This window comes from Chrysochloris asiatica, unplaced genomic scaffold (genome assembly GCF_000296735.1).
Source record: "Chrysochloris asiatica unplaced genomic scaffold, ChrAsi1.0 scaffold00004, whole genome shotgun sequence".
NCBI lineage: Eukaryota > Metazoa > Chordata > Mammalia > Afrosoricida > Chrysochloridae > Chrysochloris > Chrysochloris asiatica.
In genome coordinates, this window is record NW_006408522.1 from 10,358,296 (window position 1) to 10,381,097 (window position 22,802).

Genomic DNA, 22,802 nt, shown 5'->3' on the forward strand with positions numbered 1-22,802 from the left:
AAGAGGCCGTGGAATGAAGGATATCATTGCTGATGTCCGATGGATCTTGGCTGAAAGCAGAGAATATCAGAAAGATGTTTACCTGTGCTTTATTGACTATACAAAGGCTTTCGATTCTGTGGATCATGACAAGCTTTGGACAACATTGCGAAATATGAGTATTCCGGAACACTTAATTGTGCTCATGAGGAATCTGTACATAGACCAAGAGGCAGTTGTTCGAACAGAACAAGGGAATACCGAATGGTTTAAAGTTAGGAAAGGTGTGCGCCAGGGTTGTAGTCTTTCACCATGCTTATTCAATCTGTATGCTGAACAAATAATCAGAGAAGCTGGATTATATGAAGAAAAACGTGGCATCAGGATTGGAGGAAGGCTCATTAATAACCTGCGATATGCAGATGATACAACCTTGCTTGCTGAAAACGAAGCGGACTTAAAATACTTATTGGTGAAGATCAAAGAGCACAGCCTTCGGTATGGGTTGCACCTCAATGTAAAGAAAACAAAAATCCTCACCACTGGACCCATAAACAACTTCTGTATAGATGAAGAAAGGATTGAAGTTGTCAATGACTTCATTTTGCTGGGATCAACCATCAACACTCACGGAAGCAGTAGTCAAGAAATCAAACGACGTATTGCATTAGGCAAATCTGCTGCACAAGATCTCTTTAAAGTGTTGAAGAGCAAGGATGTCAGTTTGAGAACTAAAGTGCGCTTGATGCAAACCATGGTATTTTCAATCACCTCATATGCATGTGAAAGTTGGACAGTGAATAAGGAAGACCGTAAAAGAATTGGTGCATTTGAGTTATGGTGTTGGAGAATGTTGAAAGTGCCATGGACTGAGAAAAGAACCCAGAGATCTGTGTTGCCAGAATGTTCCTTGGAAGACAGGATGGCCAGACTTCGTCTTTCATATTTTGGACACATTGTCAGGAGGGACCGATCACTGGAGAAGGATATCATGTTTGGTAAGATGGAGGGTCAGAGAAAAAGAGGAAGACCCCCAAACAGATGGATTGGCACATTGGCAGCATCGATGGACTCAAGCGTAACAAGTATGATGAGGTTGGCCCAGGACCGGGCACTGTTTCATTCTGCTGTGAATAATGCCATTAAGTCCGCAACGACTTGATAGCACCTAACAACAAGGAGTCCTGGTGTGGCGGTGTGGGTTAATGCGCTAGACTGCACAATCAGTTTGAACTGCAAGGTTAGTGGTTCAAGCTCACTGTTAGCTCCTTGGAAACCCTCTAGAGGGTCGCTATGGGTCAGAACCGACTCGACGACACTTAACAATAACAACAACTAGGAGTGGAGTATGTCCTTGGGTACCATGGTCCCCGTTCTGAGAATCTCCTAGAACAAGGGAAAGATTGATGCCAACACATATGGAGATTTCCAAAGTAATTTACTGCCAACTGAGTTCTCCTTATTGGCAAAAGTTGGGCCCACACATGTTGAAAGGAGACAAAGACCTTCCTTCTTGCAGTACAGAGAATATGGTACCTTGAATTACCACTTATAGACTTCTTAACTGTGAGAGAACCCATTAGTTTGTTAAAACCATCCACTTGTGGTACTTCTATTATAGTAGTACATGATAACCAAGTTGTTGTTGTTAAGTGCTGTCGAGTTGGTTCTGACCCATAGCAACCCTGTATAGTGTTTCATAGGAACAGCTGGTGAGCTTGAACCGCTGGCCTTGCGGTTCCAGTGCATTAACCCACAGCGTAACAGTGGGACTCCCCAAGTATCTACTTTTGGTACTTTTGTTATAGTAGCACAAGATAACCAAGATACAGTGTAAATTTAAATTTTTCTAGTAGCAACATTAAAAAATTGAGATAAAGAAGCAGGTTAAATTAATCTTAATAATGTATTTCATTTAATCCAGTATACTGAAAACATTGTAATTGCAATATGTAATCAATACAAAAAATTACTAATTAAGCAATTTTTATATTATCTTTTTACATAGTATGTCTTCAAAATCTGGTGTGTATTGTACACTTAACGGCACATCTCTCTTTGGCCTGGCCACATTTCAGTTGCTCCACCACCATGTGTGGCTGGTGGCTACCATGATGAACAGCTGCAGAATATATGAGGGGAAGGGTAGTTTGAGAATGTGAAAGTGTCAGGCCTCAAGGGAGTATTAGAATAGCTATGTCTGCTTTTCTTTTTGCCATTCTTAAAAAGCTTCTTTCTTAAAAAGAGGCGAGCTCAGGGTGAAAGCATTTCAGAAATACATCTTTAGCCACAAATAAAGGCAAATCCTCTCTTCTTACATTCCCCACGTAGGGCATGGAATCTGCTTAGGCCAAAGCTTTACGATAAGTTAGCAAATGTCTATGTTGAATACTCTCTCCAAACCAGTTTTATGAAAATACTTAGAGTAAGCAAACTGTTTGGAGAGACAAGGAAGCTGAATTTACAAGTGTACAATTTCCTTGATCAAAGAATCTTAAGCAAAAAGACCTAGAGCCAGAGGGCCAGGAGGAAGGCAGAATCTCCAGTGAGTAGTATCCAATCTGTATAGGCAGGGCTGATGAAATGAAATGCAGATGAGTCTCTTATGATACAATAGTGAATAATTATTATCAGGACTGATTGTGAGGGTTGGAAATGTAAAGGTAGATGTTTTATAGCAAGGAAGGGAGTGATTAATTTGCCAGTCTAGGAGCGGGACCTCCTAGAGGACCATCAACGGAGAAATGCGGAGTGCGGGACCCTACCCAGAGAAGCAGTGATGCCTGAGATGGAGGCAGAGAAGATGACGTGGAGTGATGGAGCAGCTGGAGACTTTAGATCCAGAGAGGGAGAGCGACTGTGTGCTGAAGACCGTGTTGGGGGTGTGGGGGGCAGGCTTGCAGGGTATACCCTTTGGTTGGTTGATGATGCATCGAGGGGATTGTAACCATGGCAATGAAACGATATACGAAAGAATGAATGTTAAACTAATGTTCTCCCATGTAAACTGCCACATAACTCACAATAAAACACTAAAATAAAATTAAAAAAAAGAATGTTAAGCAAAAAGAGACCAAAGCAAAAGTGGCTGCAATTCCAATGTCATCCCTCTGTTTCAGTATGGAGACCTGTTCTGTTTTCTTTATTTGGTGGCTGAGTATACTGAAGGACCTGTCTTGGCACAGTAGAAATGAATTTACTGCCAATTGAGTACTCTGCATTGGCAAGGGTTGGGGTGTATCAGCTCTGGGAACTGTGTGATTGCAGAACTTGGAAGCCAGTTCATCAGGCTATTTAGTGTTGCTATTCTGTTAAGGGCGTTAGCTAGAAGATGACTGATATTCAAACCAGCCATTTTCAATCTTAAATACAAGGAATGCAGTCCTTTATGGAATAAGTGCATGTCAGAAAAGATGTCCATTGTCTTTCTCATAAAAAGTTTAGTCTTGGCTTCTGTCTGGCAAGACGGCAGACTAGGCAGACATACTGCCTCTACAATGAAGATATGAGAGACCAAATAAAATGGACACATATGAAAATTCTGGCACCCTGAACTTCAAAAGAAAGGTTAGGAGTGCTTGCTGGGAGGAGAGGCTGAGTAGGGATGGTGAGGGAGGGAGACTGACTGTGAATAATTGACCAGACACAGCTTGACCATCTTGAGAGCAGCTTTGAGAGCTGAGGAAGATCTGACAGAGCAGATTCACAAGGGTGCTGAGAAAGGTGTGATTTCTTCTTTCCCCCCACTTTCCCTTGGTGACCAGAGGTGTGGCCAGCTCCAACCCTCATCCACTCCCTGTGCAGACCTCGGTCTCTGGAAGTACAGAGCCATGTGGTTGGAAGCCATGCCAATGTGAGTCGGGGGCCAGCTACGCTGATTTAGTGTTCCACTTTGGTGCCTGGATTCAGGTGGGCTTGGTTCCAGACCTACAAAACTCAAAGAGCTATCAGACCAGCACTTAACCGGTCACCATGCCCCCAGCTTCCCTGTGATCCTAACAGACACTGAAACCGTCTCCATCAAGGGCCCCCACAAACTACTTCTAGATTGAGTGACCCAAACATAGATAACACCGAGGCCAATAGAAACCCCATGTAGGGCTACAAACTCTGCTGACATGGCCCTTCCACAACCACCTCTTGCACATGATGAACTGCAGGAGCCCAGCAGAGATTTCTCTCCTCTGGGTCCAACTTCTGTACTGTTTGTTTTTACAAATAAAACAACTCCACAATGCCGTACAGACAACAGACAATTTTAGCTCACATGAAGAAGCAAGAAGATGACTCAAAGAAATGAGCCAGATAATGTTTTTGAATGAGAAAAGGTAATGGAACTAATTGAAAAAGAATTTTAAAAAAATGTTAATTAGGTGCTTTCAAAGGATTGATAGCAAGGAGAACACAATAAAAACTTTAAGAGAATTTAGGAAAACAGTACAAGAACAAACAGACAAAATAAATGCAAATTTTGAAATAATAAAAATTCTGCAATTAGAAATCCAGAAGATCAATACTAAGATCTCAGAAGTGGACAATGCATTGAAAGGGCAAGGGAGTAGATGCACAACAATGGAAGCCTGAATTAGTGAGTTTGAAGGTAAATCTCTTAATACTGGTATGCTTGAAGAACAATCAGAAAAAAAGAAAAATGTAGAAGAAAGTCTAAAAGTTATGTGGGACACCATGAAGAGGAACAACTTATGAGTGATCAGAATTCCAGAACAGGACAAGTAGAGAGAAAATTGTTGGAAGAAAATTTCCATGAAAGATGATAAGGTAAGCATACAAGAGGCTAAATGAACCCTAAATAGTATAAATCCCAAAAGAAAATCACCAAGATATATCATAATCAAACTTTCTAAAGTCAAAGACAAGGAAACAATTCTGAGAGCTGCTCAGAAAAGACAAAAAGTTACCTACAAAGGAGAACCAGTAAGACGAAGCTCTGATTTGTCATCAGAAACCATGCAGGCAAGAAGGCAATGGGGTGACATATACAAAACCCTGAAAGAAAAAAATTGCCAACCAAGGATCTTGTTGTTGTTGTTAGGTGCCATCGAGTCGGTACCGACTCATAGCGACCCTATGCACAACAGAACAAAACACTGCCCGATCCTGGGCCAACCTTACAATCGTTGCAACGCTTGAGCCTATTGATGCTGCCACTTTGCCAATCCATCTCTCTGGCGGTCTTCCTCTTTTTCTCTGACCCTACACCTTACTAAACATGATATCCTTCTCCAGCGACTAGCCCCTCCTGACAATATGTCTGAAGTATGAGAGATGAAGTCTGGCCATCCTGGCCTTCAAGGAGCACTCTGGCTGCACTTCTTCCAATACAGATCTGTTGGTTCTTTTTGGCAGCCCATAGCACTTTCAATATTTTCCTCCAACATCATAACTTAAATGCATCAATTCTTCTACAGTCTTCCTTGTTCACTGTCCAGCTTTCACATGCATATGAGGTTATTGAAAATACCATAGCTTGGGTCAGGCGCACCTTAGTCCTCAAGCTGACATCTTTGCTCTTCAACACTTTAAATATATAGGTCTTGTGCAGCAGATTTGCCTGATGTGATACGTTGTTTGGTTTCTTGACTGTTGCTTCCATGAATGTTGATAGTTGATCCAAGAAGAATGAAGGCCTTGAAAACTTCATTCTCTTCTCCATTGATCCTATACTCAGCAAAATTATCCCTCAAGCGCGACTGTGAAATTAGGATATTTCCTGATAAACAGAAATTAAAGGAATTTTCATGACCAAACCAAAACAGATCTGTGTTGGAAGAAGTGCAGCCAGAATGCTCCTTGGAGGCCAAGGTGGCCAAACTTAGTCTCTCATACTGTGGACATATTGTCAGGAGGGACCAGTCACTGGAGAAGGAAATCATATTTGGTAAGGTGGAGGGTCCGAGAAAAAGAGAAAAAAAAACCAGCGAGATGGATTGGCAAAGTGGCAGCATCAATGGGCTCAAGTGTGGCAACGATGGTAAGGTTGGCCCAAGACCAGGCAGTGTTTCATTCTGTTGTACATAGGGTCACTATGAGTTGGTACCAACTTGATGGCACCTAACAACAACAACAAACCCATTTTGCAAAAATGCTAATGGGTATTCTTTGGACTGAGAACCAATAACAACAGACAACAACCAAAGATTACCATTCATGATGACACCACCCAGAACTCAATCCAGATACAGAAATATTTAAAGTAAAACAAATTTACATGACTGAAAATAGGGAACCAGAGATATCAGTGTATAATGAGTCAACTACAAATCAAAAAGAGGGAATTGTTTAGCTGCAGAACTTCCAAAAAGCAAGGAAGGCAGATAGATTTCAAGATAAAACAGATTGTTTTAAACAGGGGAAAAATGAATAAATTACAGATTGTTTTAAACGGGAAAAATGAATAAATTACAGGGTATAACCTTGAAGAAAAATAATACACTTGCACATCAAAATAAGAAAAGAGGAAAATCAGAAAGATTTGGTAAACATTAAGACAACAGATATGAAAATGAAAAGAAAACCGACAAATGAACTCAGCATAGAAAATTATATGGAACAAAGAATCTAGCAGCAGCACAAAAAACATACACAGAACAATGACAACAATCCATTCATACCTATCGATAATTACATTGAATGTAAATGGATTAAATGTACCAGTCAAGAGACATAAAGAGGAGAATGGATAAGAAAATAGGATCCTTCAATATACTGTCTAGAAGAGATAGATCAGAAAGATGGAGACAGATATATCAAACAGATGGTTAGACAAACTGACATATACACACAGTGGAATACTACAAAATGGTAAAGAATAAGGTTGCATCTGTGAAACACCTCACAACATGGTTAAACCTGGAGGACATTATGCTGAGTGAAATGAGTTAATCACAAAAAAAATGGACCAGTGTTAAAAGAAGGTTTTCTTCATAAAAGAAACAATATATGATGGTTGGTAAGGGTGGAGTGGAGGGGAAATTATTTATGGGCTAGAAGGTAGACACACGTTAACATAAGTAACAGGGCTTATACAATATACAAAAAGGAGGTTAGCAGAGGAAAGATGAAGGCTGGGGGAGACACGGAGCAAGAGTTAGAGTGAATAGAGAGGTAAATGCCGTTAACTGTTGGTATATGGAGGGGATTGCAACCATGTAATGAAGCAAAGCATATGATTTGTTGAACATAAAATTGATGATCTGCTTTGTAAATCTTCATTAAGTTCACAATAAAAAACATAAAAAAAGTTTAGTATCTTCCAAGCACCGTTGAGCTAAGAAAATAATGATAAATAGTAATCTAGGGTTGTGTTAAGAAATGGGACAACATGAAACCAGGTGCTGTTGGTTCCAGGCCCCAGTCTTCGTTTGGGGCTTTTTTCAGTATATGAAATGGCATGTGAGGAATAAAGAGGGAGTGGCTGGTTTGATAAGCTTGCCACTTTTTATGATATGTGGAAGGCTCGGTTTTGTACTGTTTGAACAAATTGCATTAGCCTTGGGGAGCATTTTGGTGTTGCATTCACAAATCAATCTCCCCAGTTCTGTTTCAACAGAGGAAGAGCAAACCTAAGAACATCTCAAACCTAAGGCAAACCATCTTCAAGCTGTAATTTTCCCAATCATAAGATGGGAATTACATCTATTTGTAAAAATTACTCTAATATCCTCAGATGAAATGGTCCAAGAAGTAGACATTAGTATAATGAATCACTGTGCTTCAGGGGCAAGGAAAATTTATTTATAAAGACTTTGCATTGTTTTTTCCACCCCCAGCTTCTTTCAAGATGTCTATGGTTCACGAAATTCTATGCAAGCTCAGCTTGGAGGGTGATGTAAGTATGCCATTTTCACCTTGTGTATGTTTTGCAAATTAGACCTACCTCTGGATAGCCATGTGACTCTATTTCCTTATGCATCCAAAGAAAATAAGGCTGGAATTCCAACAATCATCATTTGGTTCTTCCCTCCTCTTTTCATTCCTTTCAGTATATCTAGAGTTCAATTTGAGAGAAATCATATAACACTAGAAACTTTTGGCATCACATTGTAATAGGAAAGAACCATTGATACTGACAAGACTGGCATTTTCTCTCGCTATATTGATACATAAGGAGCTCTGGTAGCGTAGTGGTTACGAATCGGGCTGCGAACCTTAAGGTCAGCAGTTCGAAACTACCAGCTGCTCTGTGGGAGAAAGATGAGGCTTTTTACTCCCATAAAGATTTACACCCTCGGAAACCCTGTACAGTGTCGCTATGGGTCGGAACCGACTTGACGGCACTTAACAACAACAACATATTGATACATAACGTCAATGAGACTGTTACGATAATGCTTTGTAATACCATGTCCGTGGGATTTAGTCATGGTTGACAGAAGCTACTGCCATATCAAAAATAATTCTATGTCATCTGGACTTCCTACATTGTTCACAGTGTCCAGGAAGCTTTTCTGAAAAAGGAGCTATATTTAAAAAAAAAAATAAAAATAAATTTTGTATCTAGGAAAGCTTTTCCCTTACTTTTGAAAACCAAGTGTTATATTTCATGTTTCTTTTAGATTGCTTTGGCTACCAGGGAGTCAGTTAAATTTAATATGGTTCATTTATAAAGAAATTTGTGAACTTGGAAATTCTGGTACAGTTGCTTTTTTCTTATTACTGCTAACATTAAAAGTCATTTCAAATACTCTTAGGACCAAGTGGAATATAAGTTGTGAATATGTTAAATATCTAATAATGCCTTGCATCACCCAGGTCATCAAGGTAGAAATTGTTTTTACAAAAACTCAGCACTTAGAGACTGATTTCCACTGAAATTAAATGCAAAGACAGATTGAGGGCAAGCTGACAGCAGTCTGGACTTTGTATTGTTTATGAACTTGCTGTTAACTGTTGAAGAGTCTGCTCTGACTCATAGCTACCCTATGCAGGGTTTCTGAGGCTATAACTCTTTGTGGGAGCAGAAAGCCTCACCTTTTTCTCACAGAGCGACTGGTGGGCTTGAACTTCCTATCTTTTGGTTCCCAGTCCTGTGCTTATCCTACAGAGCCACTGCGCTCCCAGTTGTTTATGATACTTGCCATCAAAATGTTGAGTGTGAATGGGTTTCTGCAAGCACAGGTGATATGGAGTATAAAGCCTGTACTTTTTAGTCTTCTTGTTCAGTTGGAACATATGCATACTGTTAGCAACCATGCAAGCTGCATGTTGAGGTCTAGACAAGTCCAGGTGTTAGGTAATTTGTTTTTCTAACAGATCTGATTCTTAGATTTGTTTTCAGTAGCAGGTTTCATGAGAAGGCTCTTCATGCAGGCTTTGAAGTTACTTTACTCTGGTCTGATACATTTCTCTACACTGAGAAAAAGAAGTGAAATAGAAAATGCCCCACACATCTCCCCTAATTTTTTGAGAAGAAAAGATCAATTTCACCTTGCTAATCTGATTTTTTCAGTCAAGCAGCTTTTAAAGGTAATGGCTCAATTATAAACTTAATTTTGTTTCCAGAGATACTGTAAGTTTATGCAAAACTTTTCCCCACTCATAGTTGCTTTTAGAATAAGACGAGGTGGTGGTGGTGGTTATGTGCCATGGAGTGGTAAATGAAACCATATGTCAAATGGCTGATGGCCAGACTGCCTGTCTTTGTAAATAATAGATGGCCCTGTGTATCAGTGAGAGAATATTTTCCCTTAGATTTCCATCCAAATTTTGTAGTCACCATAACAAATGCAATCAGTATGCCACAAAAACATTTTGCCTTTAGGTTTGTGCAAATGTGTGTTCTATTCCATCCAGATAACCTTACTGGAAAATTAAAATAGTGAAATTAGAAGGAATACATCTTGATAACTCATTTGTAGTTCACAGCTATACATGTTATGGATATTTACTATTTGTCCATAATGGACTTCACACACACATTGTGATTCTGAAAGGCATGCCACCAGTATTTTAAATACCAGCAGGGTCACCCATGGTGGACAGGTTTCAGCTGAGCTTCCAAATGAAGACAGACAAGGAAGAAGGAGTGATGAACCACTTCCGAATATTTAGTCACTGAAAATCTTATGAATAGCAGAGAAACACCGTCAGATATAGTGCCAGGAAATGAGCCTCTCAGGTTGGAAGGCACTCAAAATGTGACTGGGGAAAAGCTGCCTCCTCAGAGTAGAATTGAAAAAGAGGAAGACCCCCAACGAGATGGAGTGACCAAGTGGCAGCATCGATGGACTCAAGCGTGGCAACAGTAGTGAGGTTGGCCCAGGATCGGGTAGTGTTTTGTTCTGCTGTGCATAAGGTCGCTATGAGTCGGTACCAACTTGATGGCACCTAACAACAACAACAAGTGTAGGTGCTGGGGTGGCTTGTAGCTTGATGCCTGTGGGTGAAGAGTTAGTTAGGGGCACCTGAGCCTCCTGAGTCTTCACAAAAATAGAGCCAATGGGAAGCCATCTCATTGTGAATGGGCATCATGTACTGGATGGTGGTGGTGGTGGTGCGTCTCGGTCAGTTGGGGACAGGAAGCCTTGACATTGAAGGTGGGCCAACCAAGCCACATTAGCCACTCTTTTTATATGCCCTTTGCTTTGAGTGGTACAGGAAGAAGATATGGTTTAATAGGCAATTGTTGTTGTTGTTAAGTGTCGTCAAGTCAGTTCCAACTCATAGTGACCCTGTATAGGGTTTCCAAGGAGCAGCTGGTAAGCTTGAACCACCGACCTTGTGATTCAAACCGACCTTGCAACCCAGTGCATTAACCCGCAGCGCCACACCAGGACTCCATTAATAGACAATATCAAACCCCAAACCAAATCCACTGCCATCGAGTCGGTTCTGACTCATGGATACCATATATAAGGTTTCCAAGGTTGTAAATCTCGGGAAACCATGAGGCTTTCTGCTCCTGTAAAGATTTACAGCCTTGGAAACCTTTATACAGGCTTGCTGTGAGTCGGAACTGACTCCGTGGCGCATAACCACCACCACCACCACAGGAAGAAAAAGAGAAAAAAAAAAAACAAAAAACTTGGGAGAGTGGTAGGCAGAAGGGATAGTATTAAAAAAGGAAGGGGGTAGGATATAGAGAAGAGAGAGAACAGGAAGTTGGTAAACACAAAGAGGATGTAGGCCACTGGGCCAGACCACGTTGGAGCCACAGTGGTGGCCATAGCGGAAAGGTGTAGAAGAAGGAAGAAGAGGCCATTCCTTGCTTATCTGAGTGATCAGAAATAAGCCAGCAAGTATTTTACATTTGCTTTTTAAAGAACTGTAAGCTCAGCGATACAGACCCAGTGGAAATTCATTTGCCTGTAGCAAAAACTTGGCCAAACACTTGTCATTCAAGCATTTTCACATTTTTTGTCTTGTTTTGTACTGTTTCCATTTCAGTGTAGTGCTCTTCAAAGCATTCTGGAATAAATTGGTGCTTTCAAGTCCTCTGCTTTTGAGCATTCACTGAAAGTAAAAATAAAAGTGGAAATACATACTTTTATAGATACCTAATACCTAGTGTGAGGATGATTTGAATAAAAGCAATGAAAAAGCATCTTGTTTACAGAGTTGTTTTTTCAACATGAGGATCTTAAATGTGTGTTATTTGTGTATTCTTATCTTTTAACCTCAGCACTCCACACCCCCAAGTGCTTATGGGTCAGTCAAAGCGTACACCAACTTTGATGCTGAGCGGGATGCTTTGAACATTGAATCCGCCATCAAGACTAAAGGTATGTGATATATTTGTTCTCATCTTGGACTAAGGTATTTTTAGTCATCTCTTTATTTTCCCTCAATTAGCCATACATTAGTCATTAGAATCATCACAGAATTTTGAGTGGACCCAGATCTACCTCCCTCACATCTTTCTCCTCCCTCCCTCCCTCTCTCTTAAGATAGAACTAGTGAGTTGCCTTTGTATCCACTCTGACCCATGGTAACCCCGTATGTGTCAGGGTCGAACTGTTCTCCACAGGACTGGCTTTCTCTCTTTCTTCTTGTTTTCAGAAGTAGATAGTTCAAGTCTTTCTTCCAAGATGCCTTTGGGTTGACTCAAGCCACCAACATTTTTGTTAAAAGCCAAGCACATTAAATGTTTGCACTGCTGAGCGGTTCCTTTTGGGGATAGAAGATCTAAACATGCAAAAGTATATTCAAAGAGTATAATGAAATGGAAATGTTGCTAGGTGCCATGTCATTGACTCGGACTCTCAGTGACTCTGAGTCACTACAACAGAATGAAACATTGCCTAGCTCTGCTCCATTGAGCCCACTGATACAACCACCCTGTCATTCTATTTCCTAGAGAGTCTTCCTTTTTTTTTATTCTGACCCTCTCCTTCATCAAGAATGATGTCCTCCTCTGCGTCCTCTCTAAATAACATGTCCAGAGTATCTGAGGTGAAATGTTGCTTTGGCAGCTTTTCCAAGTCAGATTTGTTTGTTTTTCAGGTAGTCCATGGTACTTTCAATATTGTTGGCCAACACCACAATTCACATGCATCCATTCTTATTTTATCTTCCTTATTCATGGTCCAGCTTTTGCATGCATATGTTGTTGTTAAGTGTGACCAAGTTCTGACCCATAGTGACCCTGTATGGGGTTTCTGAGGAACGGCTGGTGAGCTTGAACCTCAAACTGACTTTGCAGTCCAGTGCATTAGCCCATAGCACCGCACCAGGACTGACTGAAAATACCATGGTTTGTGTCAGGAGCATCTTAGTTCTCAAAGCGACAACTTTGCTTTTGAACATGTTGCAGAGCTCTTTTGCAGCAGACTTACCTAATGCAACACATTGCTAAGAGCCAGGAGGTCTGACCTCATGACTTTGTGCTTTGGGATGGGCTCTTCCTTTTGAGGCCTCAGCCTCTCTTCTAGAAGGAAGAAGTTGGCCATGGTGTCCCCTAAGGATCTTTCTTATGCTGAATCTCCTTGGATATCATTATGTTTGTTGATAGAAATGCTGGGAAATTTTTACTCTTTGCTCTTAGATTGACCTAATGAGTGAAAAATGAAGACCTTTTTTTTTTTTTTAGCTTACAAGTTATGCTGATCTTTACTTAGCCATGGAGTTCAAATGAAAATCCCTGTCAGAAATAGTGTATTTCCTTGAGTTCAGGATGAGTAAGAGCACCAGGAGGAATAGAAGCTTCCCTTTTGAAATAAAGCAGATAAGCATTTCATTGGGTAGAGTTGAGCAAGCAGTGATAGGATCCTCATGTTGACGTCTGTATCTACAGCAGTAAATAGATCCAACTTTCTGGGCCAATGCGCATGAAGCTTGTCTTTGGGGTTGCTCCATTTCCCCCCTCCCTCCCCCACCCGAGTCCTTGACAGTGTGAGCAGTGTGATGAATCTTGTTCACACATTGCTGCACATCCTCTTCCTCTCGCGGGACCACCACGGGTTTCCTCCCAGTACGAGGTAAGATTTGAGATACAGATGTCACCCTGCAGTGAGTGCAGCTACTGGCTCATTCCACTGCCCAAAAGCCAGGCAACATTCTTCTCTTCCAAGTCAAGTGCTTCAAGTGACTGACCAGTAAAACGGTTGTTGTTGAGTCAGCTCTGACTCAGGGTGACCCCAAGTGTGTTAGAGTAGAACTGTGTTCTATATGGTTTTCAATAGGTGACTTTTCAAAAGCAGATCTTTGGATCTTTCTTCCAAAGAGTCTCTGGGGAGCCTGGGACCTCCAACTTTAAAGTTTACAGCCAAACACATTAGTCATTTGCACCACCAAACACCCAAGGATTCCAAGTTGTTGAACCATGGGTAGAAATTCTATATGTGGTTACTTCACAAAGTTCGTGGAAAAAATCGATTATATATTAATTCCATTTTTTCCATGAACTTTATGAAGTCGCCTCATATAGTTAACCAGAACGCTCAACTGGGTGTATTTGGAAACCTAAAACTAGGGTGGTCGTATGAACTAGTCCATTTATTAATAGTAGCCCTTTTCATTGAGAACTTTCGTGTTGGAGGATAAATTACGAGGTTATCTTTTCTGAGACACTTGGAATCACTGAGTGATTTTGATTTCAAAGACAAGTAGAAAGAGACTTTATGTCCTGCAGGTCTCATCAGGCTCAGCGTCCTCTGCCTCAAAACAACCTTATGTTCTATCTGGACACAGTGAGTGGGCACCCCTGAGGATGGCTGCCTGGACCACTGAATGGAGGATCAATTAGACCATTCCAAAGTCATCATTTCTCTGTGCTTCTCAATGACTATACTTGTTAAAGGTCAGGTTGGGAAATCAGGAAGTTGATCAGAAAATTAAATCACAAAATAAAACTAAAATCAGGAGGGTTGATCTTATTATAATCCTGTCTGCTCAATGGAGCTTAGTCGATGAGAGCTAAGTGAGTTCAAATCCTGCCTCTACCATTTACTTGCAATCTGGTTCCAAAAAAAATGCTTCACTTTGCTAAGTCTCAGTTTCCTTGCTTATGTTGTTGTTGTTGGCTCTCATTGAGTTGGCCTCTACTCAAGGTAACCCCGTGCGTAACAGGTCCTGAACCACCCCCATGATCCATAAGGTTTTCATCGGCTGACGTGCTGAAGTCAAGTGGGGTTAACCAAATACCCACCTCATACAGTTGTTTTGAGCATTAAGTGAAATAAAGTGTGATACACTAAGTATACTGCCTGACATATAGACAGGGCTCAAAATACGTTCACACACACATCTATGCACACCTGCTCGCAGACTCCTTTTTTCCTAAAATTCACTGTCTCACTACTGAGGTGTGTCTGAATTCCTGTGGTTTCCCAACGCGCTATTGTAGAAACACACTCAAGTTAACAGTTAGCTCATCTGACAAAGATGGTGCCCTTTACAGGCCTGAGACAAAGGCTTCTTTTATCTCGGTATGAGAAATCTTTTAGCACGCTGGAATGTAAAGATTGCGCAAATCAACTCTGGTCCTGCCTGAAACTCCCATGATAATAAAAATACCTCCAGGCCCTTTCTGAGTTAGTAGAATAATACTGTTGTTTCTAAGCAGAACCATCTGGAGAGCTAAGATTTGAATTCTTGCATTCCAGTTTGATGAAAAGCAGCTGACATCATCAGTATCCTCATTTATTGGGTGCATAAGAACAACCAAGCTCTTCAGGAACATTTCTCTTTGTTAGCAGTTATTAGATCAGTAGTTAGTAGTTAAAAGAAGACAGGCGAATGCAGGTGAGTTAGTGCACATGTCTGGACACATGGTAATGAGGCAGCAAAGGACAGTTTCAGAATCTACCTTCCCCCAAGGACTTTAGATACAAAATTTTCGCTCAATCCATATAGCCAGTGTGCTTTGTATTGTAATTCTAACTTGAAGGAACCTTACTATTTCTTGAATATGTTACTGAAATCAATGCATGCTTGTTTTGTGTCTACTCTGGTTTGAGGTATACTATGCAATTACTTACCTTAATTGGTGTCTAGTTAAAAACCGAGCAAAGCCATGCAAAAGTAGTATTATCACTTAATTAACAAGAGGCTTGTGAGACTTCAATCTGTAGGAGTCTCTTGGTCTAGATTGGCCTTGGGTTAAATATATACTGTGGCATGTACAACACAGCTGTGAATGGTTTACCATATGGGTCTAAATAACTAGAAAGGAAAGTCAGCTAAATTAGAAAAGGATGAATCTAGACTATATAAAATAGGTTGTGATTGGCAGCAGCACACCCCAGAGTTAGTGTAAGTGCCAATAAACGGGTACAGCTTTGGTTTCTCTGTGGAAGGGAGGGTAATGACTTGCCCTATTATTATTGCCAGTTTTGATTTGAGCAGTATTTGTGTTCTCCGGAAGGGATGCAAAGAGCGGATCATTTTTGTCAAAAAAAGCACAAGTATAGAAGAGTGTAACTGCAGCAAGTTTCTGCACTTGTTTCCCCCCCCCTTGACTTTACAAATGGAGCCGCTCCAGATACCCAGCCTGGCTAAGACACTAGCTTTCCATGCCACTGAAAAGCAAGCCAGTGTATTTTTGGTTCCACCTGCAGGTGTATTCACTGGATCACAGCAGTCAGGGAGCTGTTTCTTGAGGTGTCAGGAGGCAGACAGAGAGGTGATCTCTTCCCTGTGAATGTCCAGTCTTCCTGTAGGGATAGGAGGAGAGGAACCAGGCCCAGGGGAAGTCCTAAGTGTGAAAGAGCATGTCTGTGAGTCGGGGCTTTGTGACAAACTCATGCAGCCCGGGGCCTTCTCACCCTCATGCTTTTAGAAAGGATTAGATGGCTTTTGGTTACTGAAGCCTAGCCCCTCTGTTCAGATTAACACTAGCCTGAGTCCTCACTTTATGGCAGTGCTAGGCACAGAGGCCAGAACGGAATCATGACCTCCTTAACCCTGCAAACACAGACTTTCTTCATCATTGTACTTGTCTGTGTGGTTGGGCAAGGAGTCCTGGTATCTTACTGGATTATGAGCTGGGCTGCTAACCACAAAGTCAGCAGTTCAAATCTATCAGTCCCTCTGCAGGAAGAAGATGAGGCTTTTTGCTCCTGTAAAGATGTTGTTGTTGTTATGTGCCATGGAGTTGGTTCCAACTCATAGCGACTCTGTACAGGGTTTCCGAGGCTGTAAATCTTTACGGGAGCAGAAAGCCTCATCTTTCTCCCATGGAACAGCTGGTAGTTTCAAACTGCTGACTTTGCGGTTCGCAGCCCGATTCATAACCTTATACAGACCTAAACAGGGTCGCTATGGGTCAGAACCGACTCGACAGCACATAACCACTACCCACCACCAGTGGCTGTGTAAATGCCCAACTCAAGCCAGGTAGCCCAGAAAATCGGGTAAAGAAGTCTCTAGTGCCTTTTAATGACAGTAATCAGTTTTATTTGCCTGCCTCTTCTCTGTTTTTTCCTTTTTATAAAAATAGTTACTTCTTTTCCTTGAAATCCAAGTACCAGTGTGACCTAGAAACAGTAGAACTAGAGTAGAAATCCAAGTACCAGTATGTAGAGTGGAACTGCTCCGTCGGGGTTTCAAGGCTATGCTTTTATGGAGAAATGATTGAAGTCGTCAAAGACTTCATTTTGCTTGGATCCACCATCAAAACTCATGGAAGAAGCAGTGAAGAAATCAAATGACATATTACATTAGGCAAATCTGCTGCACAAGACTTCTGTAAAGTGTTCAAGAGCAGAGATGTCAGTTTGAGGACTAAGGTGCACCTGACCCAAACCATGGTATTTTCAATAACTGTATATATATATATATATATGAAAGTTAGACAGTGAATAAGGAAGACCGTAGAAGAATTGATATATTTGAGTTATGGTATTGGAGAATATTGAAAGTATCATGGACTGCCAAAAGAACAAACCAATCTTTTTGGAAGAAGTACAGCCAGAGTGCTCCTTGGAAGCTAGGATGGCCAGACTTCATTTCTCATACTTTGGACATGTTATCAGGAGAGACCAGTCCCCAGAGAAGGGCACCATGCTTGGTAAAGTGGAAGGACAGAAAAAAAGAGGAAGATCTCCCACCAGATGGACTGGCACAGTGGCAACAGCAGTGGGTTCAAGCAACGGTTGTGAGGTTAGCGCAGAACCGGGGAGTGCTTTGTTCTGTTGTGTGTAGGGTCACTAGGAGTTGATGCAGACTGATGGCACCTAATGACACCAACAACAGCCTTTATGGAAGCAGATCACCAGGGTATTCATTTGAGGTGCCTCTGAGTGGGTTTGAACTGCCAACCTTTTGGTTAGTAGTTCAGCACTTAACCATTTGTGCCCCCCAGGCACTCTAGCCTGATGTCCTCAGTGCTAAGATGGTGAATAGTAATTTCTCCATTATCGATTGAGTTGAGGGTGGGCATATTGGCTTCTCTTGATTATGTTCAGGTTGCTTATTTTCTGTTTCATGAGGCTGATGGGGAAGCAGGGTCCCAAATGGTTCTTATACCCTATGCTTATTCCTTTGTATATAATTTTATTTTATTTGAATCTTGGGTGGTGACCTACTTTGTGCTTTCCTGCAGGTCTTAGAGAATATTTCAGAAATAGAATTTTATGCATGGAAGGCAGACAAGGTTCCAGGTTATTCAAGTATCTAATGGGATTACCCACCTAGATTACACTTAAATCCTTTTTGAGGGACCCACCTGAGGTGAGATCAAAGCAAAATGGCAACAGAAGAAATGTATTTTCTGGGCTAGACCGTCTTCCTTGGCATTTAGTGAAACTAGCTTTTCCCTGAGTTGGGCCCGTGTCCCCTGGCTATGACAGAGCTGGGAGAGGTACCCCAATCTCCTCTTTGCTCTATGTGGGGTTGGGTTTTTTTATCCCCTCACACTCAGACAGCTGGCAGAGTTTATCACATGACTGGACTAGTAAATTCGTGTCTGCCGATGACAAAAACGTTCCCCATCCTCCTCTTTATGTGAGCATTTTCCGTATTTCATAAACCCCAAATAGAATGCATTTGTCTGCTTTGATCAGTGTGCTATTTTTAGAGAATCATCTATTGTTGTGGGATCATAGTGACAACAGCCACTTGCAGCTTAGATGAGAAGCTTAAGGGACGGTGAGATAAGAGAAGGGTGGTGGAATACTCTAGAAAAGGATATCAAGGATTCCACCACCAGTATCTTAAACTCACTGTCCCCTCCAGCCCCGCAAGCTTCTCTTCTAACCTTTGGAGTTGCAGTTGTCAATTTGATCCCGCCTAGCTAGAACTCAGGAGTCCTGGTGTGGCATTGTAGGATAGAACTACTGGATTGCAAGGTCGATATACATCTCAAGGTTGCAGGTTCTAACTCATCAGCCGCTCCTCGGAAACCCTATACAGGGTTGCTATGAGTTGGAACTGGAACAATAGATAAAACTAAGTGTCCTGGTGATGCTGTGGGTTAAGTGTTGCACTGCCGACCACAGGTTCCAACCCACCAGGTGCTCTGCCTGAGAGCTGGCTGCTCTTGGAAAGACTTCCAGACTCAGAAACCTCATAAAGCAGTTCTCCTTTGCTCTGTTAGGTTGCTCTGAGTTGGAATCAAGTGGATGGCACTGGGTTTAGTTTTTGTTGGATAAAATTTAAAAACAGTTGTAGTCAAAGTTGACTCTGACTCGTGGAATGCCCAAGTAGAACTGTGCTCGTTAGGGCTGCAATTGAGGCTTGTTTTTCAAACGTAAATCCACCAGGGAATTTTTTCAAAGCACCTCCTCTAGCCTGTCAGTTAGTAGCTGAGTGCTTGACCCTTTGTACCACCCAGGGACTCTTGGCACACGGCTGGTGCTCAGCAGAGGGTGGCCAGTAAACTAAACTACATTCATATTGGCATACCCATACATCTGTGGTCCTCTCCTCTCTTGGTGGTATGCCTGTGACCTACTTGTACAGATGATTTTCTTCTGAGGTTTGTTCTGATATGCTCAGTAATTAATCTAAGCACAGTCATGGGTTTTCCCATGAGCTAGCTAAGGAGAGGATCTGGGCAGTTTTCCTTTATTTCCAACAAGTTAGTCTCCACCCACAGGGCCTCCTGAACCGCTCATGCACACTAATGAAATCCATTCTTTGTGCAGTTAGGGTGTCTCGGCAGATGTGAGTCAGCATCCTGTTCAGAAGGATCCGTTGGTTCTTTGCCATGGACAACAAAGACACACATTTTCCATGGAATGCCAGGCGGGGAGCTGACTTGGGATTTCCACCCTCAGAGAGGTGGAGCAAACTCCAGGAGGCTGATTTTTGTGGTTTGGACTCAGCCATCATTTTAGACTGAAAATGGTCTCTATGTGCTTTAAAAAATACTGCAGCAGGTTACAGGGACCTGGGACCCCAAGGTTTGCCGCCTGGGCTCTGTGTGGCATTCATTTACTTAGCAAAGTCTTCGCTTCAGGCTGATGGGCATTTAGATCAGGGACTGAGCTTTCCGGATGCCCTACCTGACAAAAAAACACGTTTTTGTGCCTTTCTAATTAGACTAGCTAGCTGTCTTTGTTCATTCAAGGAGCAAATGCTTCAGAATTTCATGGAGTTGCTTTCCATAAACCCAGACCAAACCCAGTGCCATTGAAAGGATTCTGACTGCTGGAGCCCTCGTGTGTAGAGTAGAGCTTTTATGGAAACAGATTGCCAGACCTTTCTTCCGTGGTTCAAAGCCAAGGTTAGTAGTCAAGCGCAAACCATTATCCCACCCAGGAGCCAAATAAATTTTCTCAGTTCCTCAGCAATCTTGAAAACTTTAACTTCAATTTGTATTTAAAAGAAAAATTGAAAAATTTGCCTGTATAAGCGAATTTGCTGTGCTCTCACCTACAGTCTGCGAGCTCCCCTTTTCTCCCCATCACTCTTCCCTAACGTAGGCCTTTGCTTACATTGCTCTCTGCATTCAACAGAAGAGAATGGATTAGGAAAGGCAAAGGAAGCATTACTTAGGTTTGTTCTCTACTCTATGCTTTTGCCCCACCCAGGGGTCACTCCATCCCTGACCATAGAATGGCCTGAAAGGACAAATTTAGAGAGCCTTGTCTCCCGGGTTGTCTGGACCTGCTGGCAAGAACTACATTAGATTCGGAGCTTTTCTAGTGTATTACCGCTGACATATATAGCTGAGTGTTCCTTCCTCAGCTTTCAGCTACATCCTGGGCAGAAATGGTGACTAACCAGGTGGCCCTTGCAGCTTCCACCTGTCTTGAGCTATTTTCCACAGGAACAAACTGCCTCACCCATTGTTGTGGTGGGTCGAGAGGAAGCAGCAGTGTTCTGAAGATAAGACGGTTTTATTCCACTGACAGATCGATCTGTGCACCCTGGCATTACAACATGGGAAGGAACACATTTATGCCTTAAGTGGCTTAGACTAGGCAATTGATCCTGGGTCCTACGGTTTTGTCCCCTCCAGTTAGGTTTGAAAATACAGATAATGGTCTTGGGAGAAACAGCTGATACAAGAGAGCTTCTCTGAGGCATTCCACATACAGAAATGGCCTCTGCATCATTTCTCTGTAGTTACTGACATTAGCATGTGTGGGATGAATCAGATTGTTCACTTGTAAAGAGTCTCAGCACATTAGATGCCGTACCTCAGCAGCCTGTTTGCTTGGTAAATAATTTAGGTAAAATACATTTAGATTCCTTTTGACTACAGTTGTTGCTGCCGCCTAGGTGAGGTTCAGGTTAACCACCCAAGCGCTTTATGGGGATTTCTAGTAATTGGATTGAATTCTGACTCTGCTGGCTACACGCTGAACATCTCAGCTGTTATGGAAGGAAAGGCAAAATGTTTCTCATTGACAAAGAGCCTGGGATCTCACTGCAGCGTGTGGAATGAGCTCTTGTTAGGTGTTGTTTCTTACCTGGGATGTTTGGGCAAAGGTAGGTGTTTCTCTCCCTCATACTGTAGTAGACTCCTTGCCTTACAGAAGCAGTTGTTGAAAGTATGTAGGCAGGTTTCTAATAACCTTTGCATGACCCGCCCATAGGTATGCGTTTCAAGGTTTCAAGTAATCATGAAGGACATTGTTGTGGTTTTTCCGGGATTCCAAGCCCTAGAGAGTCTTAATGAGTAGGTCTGAGGTAGAGCTCAGAGGGACTGTATTTTCAGTAAGTGCCCTTGGGATTCTAATACAAGTTGGCCAGGGATCACATTCTAGTGCAAACATCAACTTTACATGTGTTCCCAGAAGAGACTCATATTTTATGGGTCCTGGTATGTGCTCAAGTCGGTGGTTCCTGAATTGATTTCAGTAAATAATAGAATTGTGATTAGAGGACATACGAGTGTTTTGTTGAGGTTCTTCAGCATTTCTAGATGTGGGTAACAAGAGTTTAAGTCGAAGGCAGACACACCTATATAAACAGTAGTTTTTCTAATATAAAGTTGTTAAATGTTAAGTCAATTCTAACTCATAGTGAACTCATATAACAAAGCAGAACGGTCCCGTAAAGTTTTCTAGGCTGTAACATTTATGGGAAAGAGCTCTAGTAGCATAGTGGTTACGAATTGGGCTGCGAACCTTAAGGTCAGCAGTTTGAAACTACCAGCCGCTCCGCGGGAGAAAGATGAGGTGTTCTGCTCCCGTAAAGATTTACAGCCTCGGAAACCCATGTACAGGGTCGCTATGGGTCGGAACCGACTCAACGGCACTTAACAACAAACAACAACCTTTATGGGAGTAGATCTCCAAGACTTTCTTCCTTGGAACTGCTGGGTGGGTTCAAACTGCCAACCTTTTGGTTAGCATCCAAGCGCTTAGATGCTGTACCACCAGGACTCTTAGTACAAAGTTAGAATCAGAATTTTTGAGACAGACAGAGAGAAAAGGGGCTAACGTGTGTGTATAGGTGGGCATGTCCTGGTGTGGAGCTGTGGTTCAATGCACTGCACTGCAGGGTCTGTTTGAACTGTAAGGCTGGCAGTTCAAGCTCACCAGCCGCTCCTTGGAAACCCTATACAGGGTCACTATGGGTCGGAACCAACTCAACGGCACTTAACAACAACAACAACAACATGGGTTGGCATGTACTCACCAAGTCAATGAATGTCGTCGCATAGTCTTAAGGAGTCTGTGGAGAAATCTATTTGCCCATGTTGAAGTGAAAACTACGTGGGTGTTAGAAGTGGATTATTTCTGTCAGTGTCCCAAGGGTGTACTAACAGCAGCAAGAGAATGATTTCCTGTGTGGGATGAGGGAGGCCCTGGTAAACGAAGACTAACTTGTTGGAAAGTACAGGCGTACCTCATTTGTCCTTCCCAGATAATTGCATGGGTTGTTTGTTTTTGTAAATTGAAGATTTGTGGCAACACTGTATCCAGCAAGTCTGTTGGCACCATTTCTCCAACAGCATATGCCCACTGCAC

At 42.0% G+C, this 22,802-nt stretch overlaps 1 protein-coding gene across 1 annotated transcript in view; it reads left to right on the forward strand.

Moving 5' to 3' along the window:
* Nucleotides 1-22,802, forward strand: part of ANXA2 (annexin A2) — a 56,413-nt gene that overhangs the window by 11,842 nt on the left and 21,769 nt on the right. The window contains exons 2-3 of the mRNA XM_006831584.1: nucleotides 7,770-7,828; nucleotides 11,621-11,720. Of these exons, the coding sequence (XP_006831647.1) occupies nucleotides 7,781-7,828; nucleotides 11,621-11,720 (148 nt within the window). The 5' untranslated portion in view covers nucleotides 7,770-7,780. The remainder of the gene's footprint in view (nucleotides 1-7,769; nucleotides 7,829-11,620; nucleotides 11,721-22,802) is intronic.